We start from the raw sequence: 27,254 nt of genomic DNA on the forward strand, positions 1-27,254 counted from the left end.
TTAACACAGATTTGTGTTTGCTGTAGAGGAATTTAAGTAGGGGCCCAAAACATTTCTGTAAAGCTGCAACTTTCCAGTTTCTACATAAACCTGGCACATTTCTTCAGATTTAGAACTTTTGCTTAAGTGCCGATTTAAAATATTTTCTTTGCTAAATGAATCCTGTTTTATAATAAGATTATAGGCAGTTAAATTACTATATGTGTTAAGCTAGTGTGATTTCAACAGAAATTTTGAAACAACACTGAATCTTTGACAAAGGCTACATTCAGACAGCATATATTTTTGTTTAATTAACTTTGTGGGTAAGTAAGTAAGTAAAACTTTATTTATATAGCACCTTTCAAGATAAAAATCACAAAGTGCTTCACAGAAGCTACAACCTAAAAATAAAAATCAACTAAAAGCAAGTTTAGAGGTCCACCACAGTCAGAGGAAAAAACCCAGATTTATAAACTGTATAACAGGGAGCATGACGCCAACAGGAACAGTTTTAATATTTTAAATAGACTGCCTTAGTAGATAAAACTGATTGTTTCCCTTTTCTGTGAACATTTACTGTGAGGGAAAAAATCTGATAAACCACATTCAGGTCAGTATGTTATGGACACATGGACATAAGAAGAGTAGAGAAGAGCCTTAAGGCATAGTGAGCTTCAACTAATTGGCTGGGTAATGACTGAACTCAACCCTGTTAAGAGATTTTTATATAAGGTTGACCGGATTCCTACCAAGTCTTGTTTACCCGGATGTCTTTTAAACCTATACTACAACAATATGATGCAGCCAGTAAAATAATATACCTAACAGTTACTGCATGGTATATGGTGTTTTTTTGTTTGTTTCCTTTTGTTTTTGGTCCATATCAGTCCATGTTACATTATGTCACTTGTAGTTTCAACAGTGGGTTTGCTCATTTTATTTTTGCTTTTGTTGTTTACAAATGTGTAATTTTACGTTAGTTTGTATTTTTGGCGTTAGTTTTCTTCTTTTTGGTTATTATAATTTGTTTCGTTTTAATTAATCATTGTAAGCTCAGTATAACCAAAGCACCATTTAACCAGAAGATGGCAGCAGTACAAGACTCCATCAATTTGGGGGGGGGTAAGATAGTTTGGCTTTATCTTAAACTAGCTGGCCACATAATGGGAATTTTGAGATATGCTTGTTTATTGTGGCATGGTGGTCTCAATTATAGTGTAACTATAGTATTTCAAAGAGTGAAAGAGGGACTGCTATAACTTGTATCAATATATACACGTGACTGAGACTGTTCTCTGTGTATGGCTTCTAAAATTATGGGGAGTCCAATTGTAGCATATTTTATTTATGTATTTTAAACCTTTCATTGTATTTATCACGTAATGATATCAGTTTGTGGTGATGTGTCTGTAATGGGATATTTTATGCATTTCTTTTAAGACCTTTACAAACCGTCTTTCTGGTTTGCCGTCCGTATTAGTTGCTCTAGTCTGTAGTTTCTTTTTTCAAGCTGATATTGCTGTTTGACCTTTGTATCTTATCTGAACCGTGCTCATTATATAATGTTCTGTCCATTGTTTTCTCTTTGCCCCAATGTCTTACGTAAATGATTTTTTTCTGGCTATTTATTATAGATTATTTTTTTAATAAAGTTTGTAGGAAATGGATTATAAGAGGGGCATAAGAATAAAAAATATCAGATACTGATTTTAAATTATTCTGCAGCAAAAAATAAACAAACAAATAAACAAACAAAAAACACTGCTCAAAAGACAGATTTTTCAGTTGGATGTGCGTTTTTTTGCATGCAACTTCAGGGTCACTACGGTTCATTTTCATGACTGATACATTGACTGGCAGCTTTGTGCGCGCATCACGCGTGGAGAGGACTACGGGGAATGAGGATGACGGCCAACGGCGACGCTTATAAATAAAGCGCCCACCGCTGCACGGAGTGGTACTGTAGACTTTAGTGAAGAGTAAGCCAGCAGGGAGCGGCCGCAGTTCATTGTTGCATCGAAGGCGACGGGGAATGAGTCCATTCTTGCATGTCTCTGTGTTAAAGCGAAGAATTGCGGTGCATCTCCTGCAAAAAGCAGAGGAAACCGGTTAGAGGAGGTGAACAGGTTCAGGCCTTGACTGGAGGAGCTGATGTGACGTAGCAGTCCACCGACACACACGCGCGCGCCGGCTGCTGCTGCCTGCCAGGATCTCAGTTTAGGGAAATGACCGCGAGTGACCTCAAGGGAAACACTGTATTTTAGCGGCTGTTCGCAGTTTTGTTTTTACGGACATTATAGTAAAATATACGACACAATTTAGCCACATACTTTAGATTAAAATACGTTATATTTAGACGCTAGCTGGTCGCTAGACTGCCTCATTACGTTGGAAGACGGGCTAGTATTAGCTGGCTAAGCTAAAGTAGCCGGGATAGACACTGCTAGCGGCTGGGGCTCCTACGTTTTGTTTCCCTCACAGATGCTAAGCTACGTTCGGCTAGGGTAGCTGCTGCCATGGATAAAGCCAAGTCAATGGTGGATAAGAAAGGAGCTTCGGGACCCTTTCATGTTAACAATGGGCAGAGCCAGAAGGTTTTTCACAGTCATGTCATGGTGGCCACTAACGGCAGCTGTTGCAGCAGCAGCAGCAGCAATGCATTCGGCTCAAGCACCGTACCCAGCGGCAGCGGCACTTTTGAAAACATGCATCATCTGCACCGCGGGGATGATGCAGAGTGCAACGGGTCCCCGGCCAAGAGGTGCAGACTACGGAGGAGGACCGAGTCGGTGAGAAAACACAGACCCCGTAAGTTGATTTTTTTTTTTTCGTTCTGACATGATTTTTCTGTATCTGCTGTCATTTGTGCCAAACATGAGCCGGGTAAATGCAATACCAACCGGCCGGTGTTTGCACAATCGTGCAGTGTTGCAATGACAGGAATGGAAACGCTGTCACTCAGCGCGAGTTCTGCCTCATTGTTAACGATTAATAATTTATTATAACTGTGTTATCTGCTTCAGATCATACTGGTGTCCGATCAGAATGCGTTTCGAATTGTTCTGTCCAATCTTCAAGCCCTGCCGTCGCCAGGGAGACCCCCTTTTGTTTTTAATGAACCCTCAGGTTGCATTTGGAACGCTGTGATTGGTCGGTTTCTGGTGGTGAAAAAGCTCCTGATAAGTGGGCCTGGTTTACCGCAGCCAATAAGCACTGGACTCTTGTCTACAAGAGTCAGGGCGAATGAGCAGCAGTCCCGCCCCATTATTTACCGAGTATGTTCTGATGATGGGAGTAGGTTCATCCGGGTAAAGTTGGAAGTTTTAACAGAGAATGTGTGAAAGTCTCGTTTTATTCAACGAGCTAAGTATTTTCTGATCTCCGGGACTGAAGACTTTCTGCGGAGATACAGTTTTTAACGTTTTTCAGTTGTTATTATTATTTTGTTCACACCGTGAGACGATATATTACACCATTATGAAACTCATAAATGAGAAGAAGCCTGGTAAGTTTTAGTTTAATTTTATTTGTTGGTACTGAGGATATCTAGGCATTACAATATATGTAGAATTACTCTTAATTACATGGACATAGCAGTCAGTAATGCTGTCGTGCACAGCTGATTCCCAGCCATACTTAAGCATTCAGTGAAAGCCACTGGGTTTGTTATGGCTGAGTGTGGCTGTCATGGTAAATCTCGTTACTTCTCTGTGGAGATGCTTGCGGAGTGACCACATGGACTTTTGAATGCCTTTGTTTATAAGTAAGCATGACAGCATTGCGTGAGTCTGTTAGAGACTATTTGGGAGAGACAAAGGCTGATGACATAATTCTTGGTTTTCAGTGGATTTTTTGTCACTTTAACCTGTTACAAGCTTGTTCTATATTAATCTCCTCCCTTATGAGATCTCAAATACACTATATGTACACATATTTTTAATAAGTGCTTGGTTTTGTTTGCTTACTAAGAAAACTGTTACATGTTGTTCTAATGCATTGCAATCTTTTTAAAAAGTGATGTGAGTATTGAAATATATTTAATTATGCTCTGATATTTAAAGTTCTTTCATTGTTACTTTGTCACAATATTTTTATAGTACTGCTACACTTTACTCACTGATGGACAGAAATCAACAAAAAGTTTTTATTATTATAGAATGACATTGCAATCTGTTTGAACGACTTATCAGAGAATAAATATTATCAGTTGTTATTCTGTAGGATGAAAAATCAAGTTCAAAAAGATAAGACAGAATAACTTCTTTTGGTTAGATGTACCCCTGCAGATGTATAGTATGTATTGAGGTTTGTATCTGTGAGTGATATGAGAAAAAATAATCAGAAATTCTGAAAATGACCATGATAAAATGTTACTGTAGAATAATATAACATACTTTTTATATTTCACATCTTGATCTGGCTTTCTGTGATAACTGGTGCATAAGTCATAAGAGAAGTGGTGCCACTGGAAAGAAGAACCTACACCAGAATTAGCCCGGATTACAACATTAAGGACTATTTCATCTGTAAACTTTGAAATGTCCGGTCAGAGCTGCTCTGCTTAATGGTTGAGTTATCCTTGGATGCAGGCCAGCCATTCTGTCAAACGGATAACTTTCTAAGCTTTTCTTCAGTGAGGGCTGAACCTGGAATGTGTTTCCCTCGGGGGTGTGATTTTTGAAGTGGTTTAAGGTTGGGGTTACTTTTGGGTAACACTGCCTGTAGTACCCTTTATTTGCACCAAAAGCAACTTGGCAGCAGTTAGCACATGCAGTTAACAACAAAGCAGAAACTTGTCTTCACAGTTTTATATTAGTTAATGTTTCAGTTTGACCTTTTAGTTTTAAACCAGCACATACGATTTTATCCTGTTTTTTCAAACAGGCATAAAGAGGTATTTGTATAAGTTATATAAGTTGAAGACAATGTTTCAATACAGTACAAATATACAGTAATTACATCCATTACTGAAGTGCACTGTTGCTCTCACCCCAACCAGGTGTGACAGATAGTTGTCCCTCCCTGAGCCCAGTTCTACTGGAGAATTCTTTCTATTAAAAGTGAGGTTTTCCTTCCCACTGTCACCAAGTGCTTACTCAGAAGGCCATCTGATTGTTGGGGGTTTCCTCTGTATTATTGTAGGGTTTACACTGTAAAGCACCTTGAGGTGACTTTTATTGTGAATTGGCAATTCAATAAAATTGAATTTAATATGTTTTAAGCTTAGTTAAATTAGTGTGAGGATCTCATACCAAAGTTTTCCTGAAACTGTTTTGGCATTTGTGTGTATGTCCCTTAACTCATTCACTGCCATTGATGTCTATAGCCGTCAATTGCAGTGAATGAGTCAATGGGTTTAACTCATTCACTGCCAATGGCTGGCAGTGAATGAGTTAATTAAGGGTGTACTAATTGTCATTTTTATTTTATTTTTGCCACTTTAGTAACAGAAAACATATATATCTTATATATAGAAGTGTCTCAAAAGCATTCTCACAAGTGAAACCCTTGATAGTCTTTGGATATATTCAGGTTGTGACTTTTTCATTTAATGTCAGAAACAAACAGACAGACAGAAAAAGTAACAGTGTCATACCCAGTTTCAATCTCATTTGAGTCAGCCTGTTCAACCTGAGCATAATTTAGTAACATAGTTGCAGTGATAAAGAGATACAGGTTCATCCAGGTATGCCACAGGTTCAGTCAGTGTTCTACTATTGCCTTATTTAATGGATTGTGACTAAGACATGATGACGAGTTTCAGTAAACGTTTAGGAAATTTGGGAAGGTGTTTCAGAGATAATGTAAATTCAGATGATGGGAAGTGCTTGACCTATGAAACCCAAAAACCAACCAAAACTTCTTTTCCAGACTGAAACTTCTCCTCCACGCTGAAACTATGTGGAGTCCTACAAGTCTTCTGATTTCCATTTCTAAAGAGTAGAAAAGTGCTATTTGCCTATATATGTCCCCATTGTCCCAGCGCACTTGAAGGGGTTTTCACCCAATGAAAACTTGCTCCCATGCAGTCCCCCAAAATCCCAACTGCAAATTGCTGGTTTTTGATGATGTTGTGCAGTGGTTGAAAGCGGATTGGTTGACAAGTGTTCCAGAATAGAGAATGGTGTTTGACAGGAATGGGACAAGTGAGGGAAAAAAAGAGATATAATATAAAAAACATTAGGTATGAAAATTACACACAGTGGCTGCACTTGGCCTCACTTCAGCTCTTTTATGCTATTACTTTACTCTTCTCTTTGGCTGGCTGACACCAGCAACAGCTCAAGGAAGAGTAGCCCACAGACCGGTTGTACCACATAATTTGTACACTGCCTCCATCAACAACATACAGTTAGAAAGTGGTCTGCAGCTGGTTTAAAATAGAAATAAGTTGTTTCCAGGGTGTGTGTGTGTGTGTGTATTTTATATTTGTGGTATACAAAATAAATTGCACAAAGAATAGTCTGCAATGAAAAACGTAATTTCCTGTGATATCACAAATTGATACTTACAGTACAGAATCTGGAACAAGGGAATACTTGAGATTTAAATCCAGGATTTTTCTCTTATTTAAAAAAATTTGGTGGTCAACCATGAGATTTTTAACATACATTTTTGTTGAGAACATAACAAAAAAATACTCAGGCTTTTGTTTATTGAGGTAAGACAGACTCAAGGCCAGCCTGCCCATGAGGAAACATGAAACCAGACGGACCAGACTATGTGGTAACAGCAGATGATGCTTCAAATAATGACAAAAATTTCTCAGTAATAAATTGATTGTGTTGTTGTATTGGATATAAAAATACACATCTAAGTAAAGTTCAAGTGTGAGAAATGATGGATGTAATTAAGTGTTAGCAGTAACAGTGAAGGTGATGGCGGTACTTCTCTAATTGTAACTATAATAATATGTAGGTAATAGGTAATAGTAAAAGTAAAGTGGATGCAAAAAGAGATGAAGATAATGGTGAAACTCTTAATCTTAAGACTTTAGAATATCCAGAACAAAACATCCTTATTATCGTCGTACGGCTGTTTACATCATCCCAGAATATAAAAAAGGCAACCTCTGGTTAGCATTGTAACGTGTTAAAATCTTTTAAATGAAAAAAGATGTAATCTGTGACCTGAAGTAATGCCCTGTCATTACTAACAGTAAATATATTGTCTAGGGTATGCAATAGTGTACCTTTTTAGTCTCTCTCACTCATTTTTGTCATGCAGGGCAAAAGCAATACTTTTGTGTCATTCCCTCTTCTTTTTACATAATTTGCTTCCACACACATACAAACACCAAACCCTTCTTTGAAACCTGAGCTTAAAGGTGAAGCAATGAGAAATGTTATATGTATGTGTCAATGGAAAATTGTATTTAGGGTGAGGGGGAGACTACCCTTTCCTGACCAAGGATGTACCTTTTGTGCTTTTATGACCCTTTGATCAGCAGGACACACACACACACACACACACACACACACACACACACACACACACACACACACACACACACACACACACACACACACCACTCACTCACACACACACACACCACTGAAGTATAAATAAAGACCAGGGCAAAGCTCAGCGCGAGTCTCTCAGTCTGGAGGCTGCCCTTGCTAGCAAGAAGTTCTGTGTGTTTCTCTTCTCTGAGTCTTTACTGAAGAAGTGTTTTAGAATATTTTCCCTAACCTTATTTTAGTGTGTGTGTATGTGAAATCTGTGTATGAAATCTGTGTATGTCATGGGGACATGCAGTGCAATATCGGTGTTTGTTAGGCCAAGGACCTTTTACCTACATCTACACAAATCAGTCTTCATGCCCCAACCTTGCTCTTTGGTGGGCAAAGTGTGTTTGTGTTATATGGCTCTGTATGCTCTTTGAAGCCTTGAATAAGTCAGGTGTTCCTGACTACTTGTTTTTTTGATGACCCTGAAATTGCTAAAGAGATTTAAATGCTTTGGATACCTTAAATAACTTTCTACATAATAGTAAAAGAGTGATGGAAACAGCTAACAGTAGTTTTCCTATTTGCCTTGCAGTGAATCAAGTTTCAGTATGTAATGAAATCCATCCACTCAACCATCCATTTTCTTCAACTTATCAAATTCAGGGTTCTGGTGGTGCTGGAGCCTATCTCATCTATCATAGTGTGAGGGGGCAGGGTACAACCTGGACAGACTGCCAGTCTATCACAGGCATGTCCATGAAATTCAACAATAACAAAAATAGTACTCAAATGACTAGGCTATATATTCATATTTGCTAATAGAGCAGGGCGATATGACCAAAAATATTTATCACGATATACATTTGAAAATTTGCGATAACTATATAACTGATGATATAATTGACACTAGACAAAATACTTTACAACTCCACAACTTAAACAAGCAGCTGTTTTTTATGTGCATTAAAGTTATATAAAAATTTAACAGTGCAAATGCAAATTCCTTGCTGACAGTTTAACCAAAAGGCATTTCCAGTGGAAATTGGCCTGCCTACGGTAGCCGTAATGCTCCGACAATCCATCAAGTGGTGCGGGTTCGTAGCTTAGCAAAGTCGTACTAAAATATTTGACAGATTTTTGAGTGCCGTGTACCACATAAAATCGTTTCGAGGTCAGTAAACACAACCAGAATTCATACATAAGGCACACCGGATTATAAGGGGCTCTGTCGAGTTTCAGAAAAAATCAAAGGATTGATTTTAAGTGTGCCGTATTTTCCAAAAAACACGGCAATAACGACGGCCCGCTAGCATGCTCTACCAAAAATAGTGCTTTGTTGTGTATCTGACGGACGAAAGCCAAACCAGTGCCACACCACTGAAGTTGCAGCATTTTTACAAACCAATTCTGATTCGTGTGTTTCATTCAACGTTCCGCTTTCGCCCTTCTCATTCTCGGTCACCGCCATGCTTTTTCCGCCATGTGCGTATGAAAACAAAGGCACTGTGCATGCGCGTTTTACCCATATTCTATCGCGAGATTTCATTTTCTTATCGTTGCCCAACATTATACCGGTATTTTTCTTTTTTTTTTTTTTTTTTTTTCTGCCTGTCCCATTTGGTTCTTTAGCCATCAGAATTGTTGTCTGAAGACCAACAAGGATACCCAATGGATTTACTTTGCCAAATGGATCATCGTGGCATTGCCGTATTGGTCCATTTGGTCGATCTTTGTTTTTATTATTTATTATATTTTATTTTCAGATGTTACAGACGGGACAGACATGAGTGAGGGATAGGAAAGGGAGAAAGAAAGAGGAAGGAAAGGGAAAACAGAAGGGGAGAGGGACAGTGAGAAAGGGGGGGAGAAAAGAAATAAAAATCTCCTGGATCACCTGTTGAGAGAGGAATAGAAAACAAGCAAAAAAGACAAAAAAAACAAAAACAAAGCAACATACTAAACACAACACCATCGCATTAATCTAGCTAAGTGTAAACAGCAGTAAATACTAAATATTCAATGTTGTTGTGCAGCACGCAGGACAGATGTGCTTCGAAGTAGCAGCCAAGAAAGGTGTAATTTGGGTCTACGAGCAGTGAACACCCGTGTGCATACCTGTGTGGATCAGCGCGCTTGTATTCCAAAGGTTTCTCCATGTAACGATCTGCTAGGGAGTGTGGGGGGGCCACAGCCCCGTCCTCCAGGGTGTGAAGCAGGTATGGAGGAGATCAAAACTCCAGACATCCAGAGGCCCCCAGAACACAAGAGACCAAGGAAGACCAACAGAGGGGCAGCCGCGCCACTGTCCCAGAAAGAGCTGAGGAGAGTCCTCAGCAGCCGCGGAGCAGAAGCCAGGGGGAGTTGCAGTGACGCGCCCATGAGCTCCGCCGGCCGCCAGCTGTGCCTGAGTGACCGAGCCCCAGGCCGAGAGGCCGGGGGCACCCCACCTCCGAAGGGGCCCGAGCGAGCCCCAGGCTCCAGGCCCCGATAAGCGGCCGCCAAGGAGTGAGCCGGTGTGTACCTGGACGCCCACCCCCAGACACAAAGAACCACCAACGCACCGACACCTGAGGGAGTCCGCCACCGGCAGGGGAAGTGGTGGTGGGTGGAGATAGGCCTCCAAACCTTGGAGGGCCTGAGGTGTCCCCAGAGAGGTGGTGTCTGATACCCAACCTGACATATAGACACAGACATACAGGCACACACAGACACAAACATCCACTCCCCCCCATACCGGTATTACCGTGAAAGGTATGATATGGCCCAGCCCTATTTGCTAATAACATCTCTCCCAGGAAAGCATCCTCGCAAGTTGGAGATAAAGACACCCTCAGGACAAAACGGTGACATATCAGTCAGGAAATGCATTTTTCATGAAGTGGAAACTTTGTCCCAACACAGCCAATGTTAACATGTTAGAAAAAGTTGGTGGTAGTCTGTCTTGACCTATTGTGCCAAGCAGAAGGGAGCATTTGTATAAACAGTATTTTTTGCGTTTAGTTAACTTTATATCTCTTTGATATTCTTTATTTTTTATTTATGCTTTATTTAGTTACAAAGTTCCTGAAGACATACCAGGTCTCTTCTTTTAAGAAGTCCAAGTCAAATAGGCAGTGCAAAAGGTTACTGAAAGAACACAAAAGTAACAAAGAGAAATGGTAAAACAAGAGGGGCTTTACAAACCTTAATGCATTTACTAACAACTTTAATCTCTGCTATCTATTGTCCCCAAACTTTGGATTTACAGTCTTTTTAGCCTCTGATTTCCACACACAAAATTGATGGTGATTGATGACTACCTGTGCTCTATTAGTTCTGTTTCCCATTGATGTAGTGGCCTTGTTGAATAAAATGTAGCATCCCTCATTGAAATCCAAAGAGGTCCCTTTGTTGCTCTTTCCTCTTTTTCCCCTGTCCACTAAGCCCTAAAAGCCCACTTTTAGACACAACCTCAGAAGAACTGTAAAGCTTAATTTTTAATTTTTATCCTCTCTAAGATTGAGTACATTTATGATAGACTGAGGTGGTATGGAAACTGTCCGGGTGGTCTGTCAAATTAAAAAGGGATTTATTTTTTTTGCTTTTTTTAAAAAAAAAAATCATGGATGCTGTGTTTTTTGGGCCAGGGGTAGAGGGACCTTTCCTACTTGTGATCAGCTTGAAGTTGAAAAGCTAGTACTTATGACTGAATGAGGCGTCATATAGTACGGATAATTTGCACATTTGTGAAGGCTTCATTAATGCTGAACAATATGTAAATATTTTATGGAACAGTGTCTTCTTCAAGAAAGGGCTTATTTAGAAGAATAATGCCACACTAAATTCTCCATGTAATACAACAGCATGGATCTTTCATAAAAGACTGCGGCTGGAAATGTAGACCTGTCACTTATTGAAAGCATTACAAAATGAAAAGTATAACTGAACTGCTGAGCAGCTCATATCCTTTATTAAGAAAAAAAATTGGTCAAATCAGTTCCCAAATAGTTAGTTTTGTTAAATAAATGCAATGCAGTATCATGTAATCAAATGGAAGCCACAACTTCTCATTTTCAACATTTAATATCTTGTCTTAATGACAAAGTCATTTTCAATTATTACATTTTGGCATTACATTTTGTACATTATCGCCAACAGGCTTCAAAACAGGGTTACAGTTTTCTCTTACAATGTATTTGTGATTTTTGCCTCTTGTTCAAGGCAAACACCAGTGTTGCAGGCGCTGTGCCTGATACTTGGCTGCCCATGTAATGGGCCAAGCAATTTCAGTGCTTCAGGTTCCGGACATATGACATCAGCAGAAGGGGCTGGAGCTTGAAACACCAAGCTTGCAATTAGTGGACACTCTGCTGTACCATCTGAACCATAACTGACATCTTCCTTACTAACATTATTATTGTGGCTTAAATGTAGCTTAAAGAATTTCCACAATGACAACATAAAACCCTAAAAAGGGAAACAAGAAGTTTGTAGTTTTCACACAGATCATTAAAAAGTCACAGCAGTGATGTTAACATAGTTAGAGTCTCCAAGCAGCTCAAAATTGATAAAATTAAAATCCTTAGATTATTTATGTTTGTCTCAGGGAGGAATTCATGATTTTTACAGTGTAATGTTAAATAAATATGTTTGTTTGTATAAATTTAAATTCTGAATTTGAATAATGTCATGTACTGCTTGTGAGTTTGTTTTTTGGCTGGGATTATGGAGAAAAACATGACTGTCACTTGAGACAGACCCTGTCATCTACCCTGGCTGGCTGGCTTTTGTTCCTTTTGCTTGCAGTGTTGCCTTTCATTTTGTCAGAGTGGGTTCATTTCTTCGAAGGTGGAAGGCAGAAATGCTAGTAACAATCCATAATACTTGTGCAATTTTACTTTCTCTTTTAAACCATTAATCTTGATCTCAGTGGTGAGAGCTGCTGTCTCTATTATAAGCATGTATTTCCTTTATTAAAAAACCAGAAAAAGAAAAAAAAATTCTCTTTGTTTGGCAGGATAAAATGATAGTAATGAATCTAAGAATCATTAGTGTCACACTCAACAAGAGGAATGTTTGAGTTAAAAATCTAGCAGGTGAGATTTCCACAGCAGGCATTGGAAAATCAATGTCTGTCAGTTCTTATTTACAGACATGAGAGAAGGTCACTGGGTAAGAGGGCACAGTGGCAAAAAAGTGCACTAGACAATGTGGTGGGTGACTGAAAGGCATTAGCCACTGTAGTGGAGTTGGAGCAGGTGTAGCGTTGGGTTATCAACAGATAACCTTAACAGGGCTAAAAGTCATAGAGTTGGTTTTGGTTCCTATTAGTTAGCTCAGTTTTCAATAGACAAAGGTGTAAAAGTATTGCACGAGTTTACATTGTTCTGTGCAAATCATTTTATAGATATTAAAAATAATGTGAAACCTGAGTAACCTTTGGTTATGACAGTTTGCTGACATTAAAAGCAATATTAGTGGTATATCATTTACAAAGCCTATCCTTTATGTGTTCAAAAGAAAGTAGATTTTAGTAGGTGTAAAAGTGGAGACTGTGACGTAGTTTCACCAAAAGTGAGATGTTATACTAAAGAGATTAATACTGAAGTTACTGTTGCGCATTCACTTTTCTGACAAACCGTAAACAGTATCGTATAAGGACACATCCCCCTACAGGATCTGCTTGGCCAAAACCATTCCACGAAGTCTTGGTGCACAGTTTTTGTGCTGATGTTTACTCTGAGAGGGTGGTTTGGAACCCTGTAGTTATTGAGTCAGCAGAGCACTCGTGACTTTTACACACTAAGATCCTCAGCTCACAGCAACCCTGTTCTGTAAGTCTTTATGGTCTGCCATTTTGTGGCTGAGTTGCTGTGGTTCCTAAACCCTAGCACTTTGCAATAATACCACTTACAGTTGATTGTGGAATTTTTACAAGGGAAGACATGCAGCAAACTTAGTTTTTGCAATCTTGGCATCCTGTTACAGTACCACACTCGAATTCAGTGAGCTCTTTAGAACGACACATTCTTTCTCAAACATTTTTAAAGGCAGACTACGTTGTTAGGTGCCTAATTTTATACACCTGTGTATAAAACCTGTGGATTTAAAACACCTGAATTCAAAGATTAAGACATTTGGCCCAATACTTTTGTCTGTATAGTATGTCAGTTTGACATAATTTACCATAAACATTAGATCAAGGGTCACATGTGCATATGCTTGTGTTGCTAACACTAATTGCTAACAAATCATAAAGTATGTGTTTACAAGTGATCATCCTCTGAAGTGGAATCCTCAGCTTAGCTGAAAGTGGACTTTGCCTCAGTAAGCCAGACATTCAGTCTGTTCCCTTCACTGGTCAGTTGTGAAATAGTCACTTTGATCATCATGCAAGGGCCACAGTAAAGGCGCAGAGAGGGCAGTGAACAGTCACGTGCTGACCTTTTTAAGTCCAAATGGTGGTAAATTAGTTCAGTGTTTACTACTGTCATGAAGCTAAAGAGTCAAATATATCAATGTTCTAAGTCTGATTTACTTGGATTTGAAACAGTTAATTAATGAATTATTTATGAATGTTGTATTTACTATTTATTCTTTGTGTTTTTATTGAGAGTTTTTGAAATTGATAGGAAACTGATGACTGCAGGGACACACTCTTTTTACAGTTAAGTGATTAATCATATGCTGAACTTCTATTCAGAGGTAGCTGCTTCAGTAGAGAAGCTTACTGATCAACATTTACTCTCATTGTAGGTTTAAAATAAAATGTGTTCTTAGCATCTAACAGTATTCAGTGAACTAAATCCAAGTTTATACGCCTGGAGTCTTGAATTGCTTATTCTATATTTACAGGGAAATATATATTGCTCAGAATGGAAATCAAGCTGATGTATAAAGTAAGGACACATCACAAGTGTCAGTGTTTGGGTCATACATCTCATAATAAACTGATCAGCCGAGGGGTTATAGAAGCATGCTTCATTTGTCATCTGTGTTTCTGTAGGATATTTTTACATGTGAAAGACATTATATATTGTCTCAGTGTGCTGTTTACCAGTTATGTACTAAATGGTTGGCTTCAACACATTCTTTTGTTCAATGCTGCCTTCCACAGCAACACAGTTTAAGTGAGCATGGTTGTCTTGAACACTAGCACATGGTTTCCATTGTTCCCAACTACACACTAAATGATACAGCCAGTATTAAATGTCATGTGCGAACTGCGAAACCTTCCTTTTCATATTTGTCTTGCCTCTCTACAGCGCAGCAAAACCTTAAAACTAAACTTGAGGTATGCCGAGTGTTTTTCCTCTCATTTAGCTTTGTGTAACCTCATTTTGTTATCAAACCATTCTTACCAAAATTTCAACCAGAACTTTTCTCTTTGCTGAAGTGCCAATGCAGTTAGCTTCTAAAAATAGAAATACATTTTGTATGTCTTGAAAAAAATCAATAAGAATACAATTTGATGTATTGTTTTTGGAGGCAAATATCCGTTGCTTTGTGGTGAATTAAAAACATCCTGCAGTATCACTTATGTCATCCTGGCCATGTAAATGTTAATTTAATTAAAGTGACTGACAGATGAGAAACAAGGGAAAGCTATAAGGAGGAGTGGAAGAGAATGAAGCTGGAAGAAGATGGTGTTCACTAAAATAAAAAGCTGAAAAGACAAAAAGGAAAAATGTGTGGTGAAAGGCAAGAAACTCCAAATGAGAGAATGCTGATGGAGATGGAGGAGGGGAGGAAGTGGGAAAGGTCTAGAAAGGAAGATGGATGGTGTGTATGAGACTGTGATAAAGGCTGAGAGGTGGAGAGGAGAGGAGAAGCTAAGGGAAAGAGAAAATAGGAGGCTGAACAGTGTATGAGATACCGAGCGAACAGGAGATGATGGGGAGTGGTAACTGTTTCTATGGCAATCTTGTTGTGCTGTGGTAGCTTTTTTTCCTAGCCAGTGGTGCTGGAAGATTTTCATTTTTTTGTGCTGAACTCAGTGTTCTACCCAAAAATATCAAGTCCAGATTGTTTCCCCTCGCTCGAGTGTTGTTGTTTTTTTGCAGCATTCGATGTACAGTGTTCCTACTAAAACCATCCTGGAAGCAAGATTACTGTCTTGGCAATTTGGACATCGTAACTGCCTTTGGGCAGTTATTTTGCAACTCCTATCTAAATGAACGGGGAGACATTAGTAATAAACTCCATTGATAGAATTACTGGAATTTTCTTCATTTCCTTTATTCATTCCTTTATTATGATATCCATAGACTTGGATAATAATGAGCAGATGTGCCTGTCACATCACAGTTGAAAGTGTTATGATTCACAACTGCATGTATCTGTGCAGCAACACAGTTGTATCATATGTTTCCTGCTTTAGCTTTTAATTGGCTTTTGGCAAAGGGATTGGGGGATAAATGCCTTGCCGTTATTGAGTTCTTCCATAGATTTCTATTAAGGATTATTACTCTGAGTCTCTGGTGCTTATTTCATGCAGCTTTGGTCTAGAGCACATCATGGTTCAGGGGTATGTCCTTATCATTTGCAAAGGAAATAGGCCTGTATTTATTTTTTATTAGCATAACAACCAGAATTCAATATGTTATGCAAAAATGTCTGCATAATGTCTTGTTTTCCTTTTTAAAGTAACAGTTTACTTGTCTTTTCCATTACCTTCTCTAGCCTTCCCCTGGTTTGGTATGGACATTGGTGGGACTTTGGTCAAGTTGGTGTACTTTGAGCCAGTCGATATAACTGCAGAGGAAGAACAGGAGGAAGTGGAAAACCTCAAGTCAATCCGCCGCTACCTCACCTCAAACGTTGCCTATGGTATGACTATTTACACATGCAGATGGATATACGTAGGTATCTCTCACTGATATATTTTACAGTTTTACAATTTATGAGATGAATTTTGTTATCAGCTTCAAATTCAGCTTTTGGGTCACTTGAGTGTTCAAAAGAAATTAAAAGCATAACACAAATCAGGAGGCAATACCATATGGTAAAATTATTCTTTCCTTATTCAGGTAAAACAGGTGTCCGTGACGTTCACCTGGAGCTGAGGAATCTGACCATGTGCGGCAGGACAGGAAACCTGCACTTCATTCGCTTCCCAACACAGGCCATGCCCCGCTTTATTCAGATGGGACGGGATAAGAACTTCTCTAGCTTGCACACAACACTCTGTGCCACTGGAGGCGGGGCTTACAAGTTTGAGAATGAGTTCAGAATGGTGAGTGTGCAGTATATACAGAGATAACATCTCAGTATCAGTGGTACTGATTAAACATTGTGACATAATTACAGTGAATAGTTGATTAATCAAATACTTAGTTGATTGAAAATAGATATGTGGTGTAGTGGTTACCACATTCGCCTAACATGTTAAAGTTCCCCAGTGCAAGATTGGGAGGAGACACAAATCCTTCATGTCTGAAAATCTGTGTCAATTCAAATATACAGATTACTTCACGGTGGTTAACCTTTGCAAATAACGGCAGATTTAAAGTTTTGTGCAGTGACTCTTTATACAGCCCACGACGTAACCAATGCAAGCAACCAGCACTATTGCAAGGATTCATACTTTGCGTGGTGCAATAAGTGTTAATTACATTTTGGTCATGTCCTAGTATTTTACAGTATTTGTTGTTGTTTTTTTAACCTCCTAGGACCTGGCGTCCACATATGTGAACGTCACATTTTTGGTTGTCAAGACCAAAATACTAAATTTTGCTCTACAAGGGCCTGATATCCACTTACGAGGACATTATACTGCCACTGTTCTATCAAAATTTAAAACGAATGTCCTCTTATGTGGATCTCATTTTTCTTAGAAACAAAAATCAGGTTAAAAAGAAAAAATCAGGTAATTCTTTGTTTTTACATTCATCAGGTCCCAATCAGCCCAAATAGCAAAGAGAAATTGAAAATGCATGCCATGAAAGAGTTCGGGTCTTAGGAGGTTAAGGCAGTCGTCTTTGCCCCTCAAGTTTTTCTACATCTTTGTCCATTCTGATAGTTTCAGCAGTCTCTCTCCAGGAGTTTGCTGGTAGTCGTGACTACTTTTATTGAGGTTTTGATTATTTCTTATATTGAGGTGACTTTTAGTCTCTCACTGATCCATTCAAAAGTTGCAGTGAAAAAGTAGCTGGAAATACACAGGAGTAACCACCTGTACAGAACAAGCAAAGGGAATTTACATTTCTAGGGAGGTCAATATCAGTTTGTGGCATATAGGGTTTCAGAAGGGGACTTTTTTTTTGTCTTTGGTGCCCATTTTTGATATGTTAATTCAAACTCTAGATAAACAATCAAGAAAATGGTTAATAGATGAATAAATGGGACAAAAAGTGCAAAAAATCTAGGTCATTTGTTTAAAGAATCGTGTTTCAATGTAATTTCCTCAGAAATTCTTGCCTTCCCTCACAGTACCTTTTTACCTAGGTTCATTGACCATGTCTGCACTTCAGCAGGATCAGTGAAATCTCTGACACTGCACAAACTGTGCTAAATGTCATCAATTCAACCTCAATGTGTTTTAAAATATTTTAATGTCTCACGTCTACACTCATGTTTTTTTTCTTTATCTCTAAAAGTCATAGCCCATAGTTCTTGGGCTCTACTATTTTCTACAAGCAACCAGTTTTCTTCTTAATTTTTACGCCGTTACCATCATGCCAATTTACAGTAATCCACATTGTATACTTTTATAGGAATGTTGATAGTCTAGTCTGCTTTTGGATAAGGAACTATTTAATTTTTAAAGACCATTTTCAGTGAGGTTTTGAAAGTCATTTTAATACTATACAACTGACAAATCAAGGGTTTCAAAGAATGTTTTACTTTAAATAATCAGGAACAATTTGGCAGATAAAGTAGTGCCTTATCAATGTTTTAAACCTCCTACATTTGTGAGCAGATGGCTGACCTGGAGCTGCTTAAGCTGGATGAGCTAGACTGCTTGATTCGTGGTCTGCTGTTTGTCGATCGGGTAGGCTTCAACGGACACCCTGAGTGCTACTACTTCCAGAACCCATCAGATACCCAGAGCTGTGTGAAGAAGCCCTGCACTTTGGACAACCCCTTTCCTATGTTGCTGGTCAACATTGGCTCAGGAGTCTCCATACTGGCTGTGTACTCAGAGAACAACTACAAACGGGTGACTGGTACCAGGTGAGGAGAATGGGAACCTCTTTAATGGTGCACACAGAATATTTATAAGCAGAGTGGAAGAATATAATAATAAGAATATAATTTTTAAAAATTCAAATTAGATAAGTTTTAAGATAATTAAAAAAAACTGATCAAGAGATTAATGATGCAGTGTGGCTACTGTCACAGGCAAGTGATGGTGTGTAGAACAGTCCATGTCAGTAGAAGACAATACCAATAAGTTATTAACAGAAGTATTAATTAAGCACAGAGAAACTATATTGGAGTTCAGCTCCAATAATAATTTAAGAAAAGTAAAAAATTATATATATATAGATAAACTATAACTAAACTATAAACTATAGATAAGTGTTTATTTTTATTTTTTATTTTTCACTCAATAATAGAATATACACATTATTCTTCACATTAACAAACTTGTTAAAAAAATGTTTCTATAACCCGGCTGTGAAATAAACTCATTGTTTGAAGCAAAATTTATGGAAGAAAAAGTGCCAGTGATAGAAAATAGGTGCTGTTTCAACCAAGTGATTTCCAACCTAATAAACAACAGAAGGATTACAGCTGTTTGTTGTTGTAGTGAACTCCTCTTAAGCCCTACATCTGTGTCCTTTGAACATGAAGTTCTGCATGAGAAGTATTTTTCAAGAGTATGTGCAAAAGGTGAAGGTGGCACTTTTATGGCTTTAGTAGATCTGGCAGATATGCCAGACTCAGTTGCTTGAGTTGCGACAGTCATATTCATTATCATCTTGTGTACCTTAGTACTTACAAAGTAGTAGAACTAGATATGATCATAGAATGAACTGTAAATATTTGTAAGAAAATGAAGTTACTTCTACCCATTATGAGTTCTACAAAGAGTTTTTCCTTTGATGATATTAGGATTTACTCAGCCTCCTGAGTATTCTGTAATACAGTGAAATCATATTTGACCTTAAAAACAAATTTTTTCAACTATGGCCAGTCGCTGTTGTCGCAGTGTACCTCTGGTCATTCTTTACTTCCTTGTTCTGTAAATGGCAAGTGTGTCTTATTGCAGCTACTCACCGTGACATCAATGTTTATGTGTGCGTGTACAGCCTCCATCTGAATCTATTGCACTGTTCCAGGAAGAGAAACATGATCAAACAGAACTCACTTGTTGTGGGTGTGAGTAGTGTGGGCTAGTTGAGGCACAAAGGCTTTATACATTAATGTTGTATAAAGTATTTTATTTCAAAACAACTGTCTCGTGTTGGCTCTGTTTCTCCTCACTTATTCTGGCACCAACTAGGTGTTTATTTTGTAGCATATTTTAATCGAATGTATTTATATAGCCAGTTTAAAAATATTCTCTAGCATATGCAAAGATACAAAGAAAAATAAAATGAATAATATGGAGTTTAAATAAAGACATAAAAGTAGAAAAACATAGTAAACTAAATCTTGAATACTAAAATGACAAGTCACCCAAAAGCCATAAAAACCATAGATGTGTTAAGATTTGTATTATGAGCTTTATTTTACAGTTGAAGCATAATGTGTGAGACATTTTGTTGGCCTAGGACTTGACATTTGTTCCAAGGTTGGAGTTGATATGGGCATTTTTTGTGTACTGTCAGTGTTAAAGTGTTCACACTATTTCAATTGCTTCATTAAACTTCAGTAGCATTTTTCTCCCTTCTTTTTCTTTGATCTATAATTTGTTGTTTACACCCTTCAGTCTGGGAGGTGGTACATTCCTGGGGCTTTGCTGTCTGCTCACTGGCTGCGAGACGTTTGAGGAGGCTTTGGAAATGGCTAGCAAAGGTGACTCTACAAATGTGGACAAACTGGTGAAAGATATCTATGGGGGAGACTACGAGCGATTTGGTCTACAGGGCTCTGCTGTAGCATCCAGGTAACATCTCTTTTTTTTCTTTCTATATTTAAAGCTTCTTGTTTTTGTTTTTTAGCGGTACAATGAAATACAGACTGATCCCAGGAGTGTTTGTATACATACTATAAAATAGACAATAAATAGAACAGTGTGATGCAATGAACAGAGCTGTGTTTGGTTTGTATTACTGAACTTTGACCAGGATGCACATCTTGTATTTATCTGGTTGTCCGGTGTCTTCGCTTCTGACATGATAATGAAAACAATGAAATGAAAACAATGAAAACCAGTGAATTCATGTGAAACTGAACATTTTAGTTAAGTGCATTTCATGATTTAGTAGCTTGGAGAACCAGCTTTAGAAGCACTAACTTGAAGTAAGCATTATCTCTGACTATCTGCTTGACATTAAGAGGCCTGTCCCACCAAGTCTGGACTTTGACTGGGCCGTTGCAACAGCTTGATTGTTTTATTTCTCAGGTGTTCTGTTTGCTTGGGATCATTGTCCAGTTGCATGTCCAAATTGGGGCCACGTTTTAAATGTTAGACGGATGTCCTCACATTTGACCTACTTGTTCAGTCTTTTTCTTATTGTAGTGAATTTTAACATGCTAACTGAGGCCTGTAAAATCTGAGATGTAGCTCTTAGGTTTCTAGCATGTCCACTCCTAGGAATATTGTGGCTGTGTGTTAAAACTAACTTGAACACTCCAGAACAGCAAACTGGCAAACCATCTGCTTTTATATAGGTGATCACAGCTGCAGATGATTTATAAAAAATTAATCTGTTGCATTTGATTAGGAGAGTCTGTCTGCTCTTTATTTCTGTGGAAGCAATAAGAGTGTACTGTAGTTTTCACAATGTTATGCTGTTTCACATGACACTGTTTATGTAACACTTGTAATTTTTGTAGATGTCACAGGAGATGTTATAGGAGCTTATTTCAGCTGGCTGCACTGCATCTGTGGTGGACTGCATTATTTACTGTTAAAATACTATTTGGTTATTGTAACTAGGGCTGTGCGATATGACCAAAATCTCATATCCCAATATAAGACATCTATCGTCCGATAACGATATAAATCACAAAAATTCAAAGTTTTCTGAAAATTCTGTGAATCTCGGGCAGCTCGACTTGCGTGAAGTGTTTCAAGCTGGGCGTCGTGTACCTGGAGTCGAATGTTTTAACCGATGCATGAAACTATACATTTTTAGACATAAGTTGTAACAGCTGCCGTTTTCTTTGTGAGTATTTATTACACGGCGTGCTGCGGGGAAAAGCCTGTTCTAACGTTTGAGTCAAAGGTTTATTTTTTAGCACCTGATGGCTCTTTTTTGCTTCTCATCCGTAAATACTCTGCATACTCTTTCACGTGATTCAGTTTATTTTGAAAAGTCTCAACAGGATCTTGAGCTTTATTGTGAAAGGTTTATGTGGAAAATAAATAAGCGGACATGGAGGGTTTTACCATCGTCGTTGTTAACGACAACGCATAAAAAACAGGCACTTGTCCATCGGTAGCGTGGTTATATTAAACATAGGAGAAAGAGAGAACTTTAAGAAATTAATATAGCCACTACAGTGACCATCAAAACTATGAAAAAATATTGCCGTAAACAGTTTATTTTGCGACACCACAAAACAAACGATAGCAATGTTTTTATATCGTCATCCGATATATATCGTTATATTGAGCAGCCCTAACTTTAACTATAAAAGATTAATAAAATGGGGAAAAAACACGTTGTAGATGCAGATACAACACTAGAGTAAATCTTAATCTGTGTCTCTGATTAAAAGCTGGAAAACCTAAACTGATATTTACTCACTAAAATGCACACCTGATTAATCAATAATCTAATTGTGTAAAGTGGATGAAATTGCCTTGGAACTTGATGAGTGAGCTAAAAGCTCTGATTTATGTGCTCACATAAATTGCTCATTTAGCACAATGAGATAAGAGGATAAATTATCCAAAATTGTGTGGACATTGTTTAATTGCAAAAAAAAAGCAAAAACATACCAATAAATGAACAGTTAGTTATAAATATTTTACACAGAGACACACTGTGCTCATGTGCTCCGGTTAAACTGAATTTACCATGTATACAGTAAACCTGCAGCTCTGGGTCCAAAGTTGATCCATAAAGCATTGTAAAAACACATGTAATCACAGTTATCAAGTTCTAATCAGTGTTTTGTTATGGTGTTCTTTTTAGTGATTTAATGAAACGAAAAACACACACAAATACACACACACACACCCAGTGACAGTTGCTTCAAAAGGTTTTTAAATAATTTATGGGTTCACTTTTTTTTTGTTTCCGTTTTTTGTTTGTTTGGTTTTTTTAATGTGAAGAGTTAATCAGACTTTGAGGAAAATGTCTTTTACATGTTGGGTTTTTTTATGGTCTCTTTTATAGTTTTGGTCACATGATGAGCAAAGAGAAGCGAGACAGCATCAGTAAGGAAGACCTGGCCAGAGCCACTCTGGTCACCATCACTAATAACATAGGATCCATAGCACGCATGTGTGCAGTCAACGAGGTACACACACACACGCTGAATCAGTCAACTATACCCAGCTAATCATAACAGCCATATAAAGGTTATGTAATACAGATACTTGCATGAGTTTATCTACTGTTTCATAAACCTCTAAGATAGTTTCTTTGAGTTCTTAGAAACAGACACCCAGACCAGAATTTAGTCATTGCATCACCCATCGACACTCCTACACCTAAACTACTCTTTACTGGCTACTCAGGATTACCAAAAACATAAAATCAACTAATTGTTCTTTACAAACACATTCAAAAGTTACATCTTATGGCTTGCTATAGCTATTTAACAATAGAAAAGAAAAGTTCTTTGTTGTTGTGTGTGTCCGTGGTGGTGGGGGGTGGAGCTTTTTTTTTTGTTTAGTTTTTTTGTTTTTGCATTTTTAGAAGTCCAAATATATTCCTTAATTTTAAGTTTTGGGTTTTTTTTGGTAAGGTTGCTGGATTTGTTTATATTTTAAATCATGCTTATGTTTTGGGGGTTTTTTTGCTGGCAAAAACAAAATCACCAGATTTCACACTTATGTTGTAATATTTTGTAAATAGCCAGCTGTAAGCTATAAAACAATTCTGGGATTGGGGTTACTCGTACTATGTGACAACAATTTATTAGTTTTAATAGGCAACTGTAAAATTAATTTAAAAACCAAAACCATAGCAGCTAAAGCTGAAGTAAAGGATCAGTCTGGAGTATTTCTACATGCTGTGAGCTTCTTTACAGTGTTGCCTTGTGGCATGGCGATCAAGCAGCATTGTACAGGGCTATCACTGCATGCAGAGCTGCAGCGAAGAAAAACGTGCATATATAGGGTTATGGAGGGTTTCTTTTAAATGACTTGGTAATAAAATTAAGACCCGCATTTTATCATAAACAAAAATCTTGATAACTGGATTTTAGTCCTGTATTTGACCATTATATTGGCAAAGAATTGTGCTGTTTAAGCTACATCGACAAACACAAAGTTACCCTGCTAAGTTTTCAGGAAGAATTACACACTTGCATACACCACAGCAGGATGTTTTTCAAGATTTTTGTGTCTTTGGTATTCTACCAGATTTCATCAGTGTTTGTTTATTGGTTCTCTAGCACCACCATGTGGTGGTGCTAGAGAACCTTTATTTTATTTATATTTTCTTTATTACTATATTTGCAGATTATATGCCTTTTATTATAGTCAGTTTTTAATCAAATTTGCATGGCATGGATTAACTGTCAATTTCATAAGAAACATTTACCTTTAAAATATTTTATTTCACCAAATGAAAGACCTGGGATTTAGTATCACTTTGGTGACCGTGTCCAGGGACAGAGCGGAGAAAAATAAGAACTCTGCAGTTCATTATTCCTTGTTAGGCCATATGTAAGGATTTTAGTGTCACACTAATAAAGGATTTTCAAAGCCTATAAAAATATTAGATCTAAAAATTAAGTATATTGGCGGAACTCTTGATAAAGAGAACATAACCTAACATTTTTTATGTGTAGCTATTTATGAGTCATTACTAAGATGACAGGAGCGTTTAGAAATGACCTTTCTTCATTATCAGAACAATTTGTGAATTACTTGTTTAAACTCTTGTTTGTTGGGTCTCAGTTTCTCTAAAATTATTTTTTTCTTCTTTTTCTCATAAGAAAATTGAGCGTGTGGTGTTTGTTGGGAACTTCCTCCGTATCAACACAGTGTCCACCAAGCTGCTAGCTTATGCCATGGACTACTGGTCCAAAGGCCAACTAAGAGCTCTCTTCCTTGAACACGAGGTAAGCAAACGGCTGTCCTTTTATTAAATTAAAGCGATTACTTAATGTGTTTATAATAATTATAATCATTATATTTACCCTCAGAAACAAACCACTGGTTGGTTACATGATAAAAGCCTATAAGATATATTTATGTGCTTGTCTTTTTGCTCCAGGGTTACTTTGGAGCTGTGGGAGCACTGATGGAGCTGCTCAAGACAACAGAGGACCCCTGAAGGAAATTCTGTCAGGACAACATCAACTCTTGACAAGACGATGTCACCTGCCCTTGAAGGCCGTGATGTCTTAATGCTGTGACATCATCAACTTTTGAAGCTGCTGAAAGGTCCCATTCGTCGAGGCCACAAAAGGAACACTAAGAGAGAACACAGAAACTGATAAAAGCCATTTTTAATAATTTAACACCTGTAAATAACAATGACCTCTAATATTCATCTCTTAAATTTCCCATCATCCCCCTATCATAGACGTTTAATATTGTAATCTTTTATTTATGGTTTCCGTTAATGGGGTCTGCTGATTCGTGTAATCAGCCCTATGTCAGGAAGCAGAGACAAAAAGTATTTTGGTGTATTTTGTTATTGTGTTTGTGTGAATAGCTACTGTAGCATTACATCCTGGGGACAGTAGTGCGCCGGGAAACAATTTGTGCAACAGTTCTTTAAAATGGGATACCTTTGCAGAAGAGTTAACTGCTGAATGAGGGATTTGTACCACCAGCAACTCAAGGAAACATCACCTTTGGGCAGCTGTGGTTGCCGGTTTGTTGCACAAAAAGTAGCCCATTGCTCTACTGTTTCTGCAGAGTGCACTGAAGCCAAAACCTGTTGAGATTCATACTTTACCTGCCTCCTTCAGCTCCAATGGGAAGCAAAAAAACAAACAAACAAAAAACGGTCTTTATTTTGCTCTACTGCATATGGCCTTTGCTTTTTGTTTGTCTCTCCTTTGTCTGCCTATATGTAAGCAAAACTAGCACCACCAGATTGCCATGCATGCATACTCAACCTGCTGAGTTTAGTGTTAGGTGACGGGACCAAGACGTTGTCTTCCAACAGATTGCAGTGCATCATTGATTTCTGTTCTGTTCTGTTCTGTTCTGATTGGCATCGCCAGAACTACTGTTAAGGACCCAGTCTGACTCGGCTGCTTGTGTTTTTGATGTATGAAATACTTGATCTGATCTTTATATTTATTTCTGTTTTTCTTTAACTTCCCTGTTTTCTGTCAGTGTCAGGAAGATGGAAGCTTCATTCATCCTTTTCTGGCTTTTCTGCCACGCTGATGCCTTGTTTGGGGATTTGTAGTGTGAGTTTAATAAATGTTCAGACTCAGAATCCCAACATAAAAAATAGTTAGCTGATGATGCAAAGGTAAAGTGTCAGTTTGGGGGAGACAGCTAGGAGTCATCCCAACATGTTAGACTGTTTACCATTCTGGTGCCGACACTGTTGGTAGCTGTTTTAGGTTTGGACCATTAATTGTATTTTCCCCCAAACCCCAATTACTCGTCTCTAAAAACAAGCACTTACAGAATTTTAAGAGTTGCCCAACATTCCCAAGAATTTTAAACAGGTACTTTAGGCTTGCTGTGAAACAACCATAAAAACCTGGAAAATATCCAAATCCAAATTGTCTAAATTGAAATAATTGGTGAGTATTAGCCACAATTATGTGGTAGACTTTGAACAGAGAATGGGCTTCATATGCTATTGCTGCCTGTTTGCACTGATCTAAGTCTATATTGACACTAGCACTATAAACAAGTCTATTTTTAACACTTAGGGTAATACCCATAGGATCAGAGACTCAGACCCTTTGAACCGAGAGCCAGTCCAGATTTCTGCACTGAGGTAACCGGGGCTGAAATAACACACTTGTATATTTATCATATACTTGAAAATGGCACATAGAGCTTTAATATGTAATAATTTAGCATTGCCATTTTTTAAAGGAAACATAGCGTGATCTGCGATTATTTGAGAATGCTGAAACTTAGTTAACATGAGCGCATGTTTGCATGGACACAGGAAAGGTTTGTGTTATTTACTAAGCTTAGAAACAACAGTTGTAGGGAGACCCACTACTAGTAAGTTTTCCATTTGCTATAAGAATTGTCTAGTGTTTTTCGAGAAACAGACCACAAGTGTATTACGCTGTTATGTCCCACCCACCTTCACTTCCTAGCCTGAACCTTTCCAGCCTTTCTTTTTATCATAAAAGCAGCTGAGCTATAAAGCTGGGCAAAGCAGGAAATACTGTCCACTGTTTTATATTAGGCGTAACTGTCTACCTGCCTTTACTCTCCCGAATAGAAACTATGCGCTTTACGCAATCTCGAGTTAGTCGTCGCTTAATTCGCCTTCAATCATTAGACTTTTTATCAACACTCACACCTCCAGCTGTGTTCAGTATTGCGGATTTTGTGAAAATCTTACCTACAGTACCTGAATAACACAGATATAAACTTAAAATTACAAGGGT

The 27,254-nt window shown here is 38.0% G+C and overlaps 1 protein-coding gene across 2 annotated transcripts; it reads left to right on the top strand.

Annotated features, from left to right (window-relative positions):
• Positions 1 to 1,851: 1,851 nt before the first annotated feature.
• On the top strand, positions 1,852 to 26,107 carry pank1a (pantothenate kinase 1a). Of its 2 annotated transcripts, none has more exons than XM_005941293.3 (8): positions 1,852 to 2,790; positions 16,095 to 16,241; positions 16,442 to 16,647; positions 18,334 to 18,587; positions 20,293 to 20,469; positions 22,874 to 22,997; positions 24,645 to 24,770; positions 24,926 to 26,107. In XM_005941293.3, the coding sequence occupies exons 1-8, from the start codon at positions 2,499 to 2,501 to the stop codon at positions 24,983 to 24,985; spliced, it is 1,386 nt and encodes a 461-aa protein (XP_005941355.1). In that variant the 5' UTR covers positions 1,852 to 2,498; the 3' UTR covers positions 24,986 to 26,107. The 2 variants fall into 2 exon arrangements, with proteins under 2 accessions (XP_005941355.1, XP_005941356.1); XM_005941294.3 differs by lacking the exon at positions 1,852 to 2,790 and adding an exon at positions 2,827 to 3,487.
• The last annotated feature ends 1,147 nt before the right edge of the window (positions 26,108 to 27,254 follow it).

This window comes from Haplochromis burtoni, unplaced genomic scaffold, assembly GCF_018398535.1.
Source record: "Haplochromis burtoni strain Fernald_Lab_line unplaced genomic scaffold, NCSU_Asbu1 Contig_46, whole genome shotgun sequence".
NCBI classification, from domain to species: domain Eukaryota; kingdom Metazoa; phylum Chordata; class Actinopteri; order Cichliformes; family Cichlidae; genus Haplochromis; species Haplochromis burtoni.

Coding starts and splice junctions, on each gene's coding strand:
- pank1a (XM_005941293.3), top strand. CDS start 2,499: ATGGATAAAGCCAAGTCAATGGTGGATAAGAAAGGAGCTTCGGGACCC. Junction 16,242..16,441: donor CACCTCAAACGTTGCCTATG/GTATGACTATTT, acceptor TTCCTTATTCAG/GTAAAACAGGTGTCCGTGAC. Junction 24,771..24,925: donor CTCTCTTCCTTGAACACGAG/GTAAGCAAACGG, acceptor TTTTTGCTCCAG/GGTTACTTTGGAGCTGTGGG.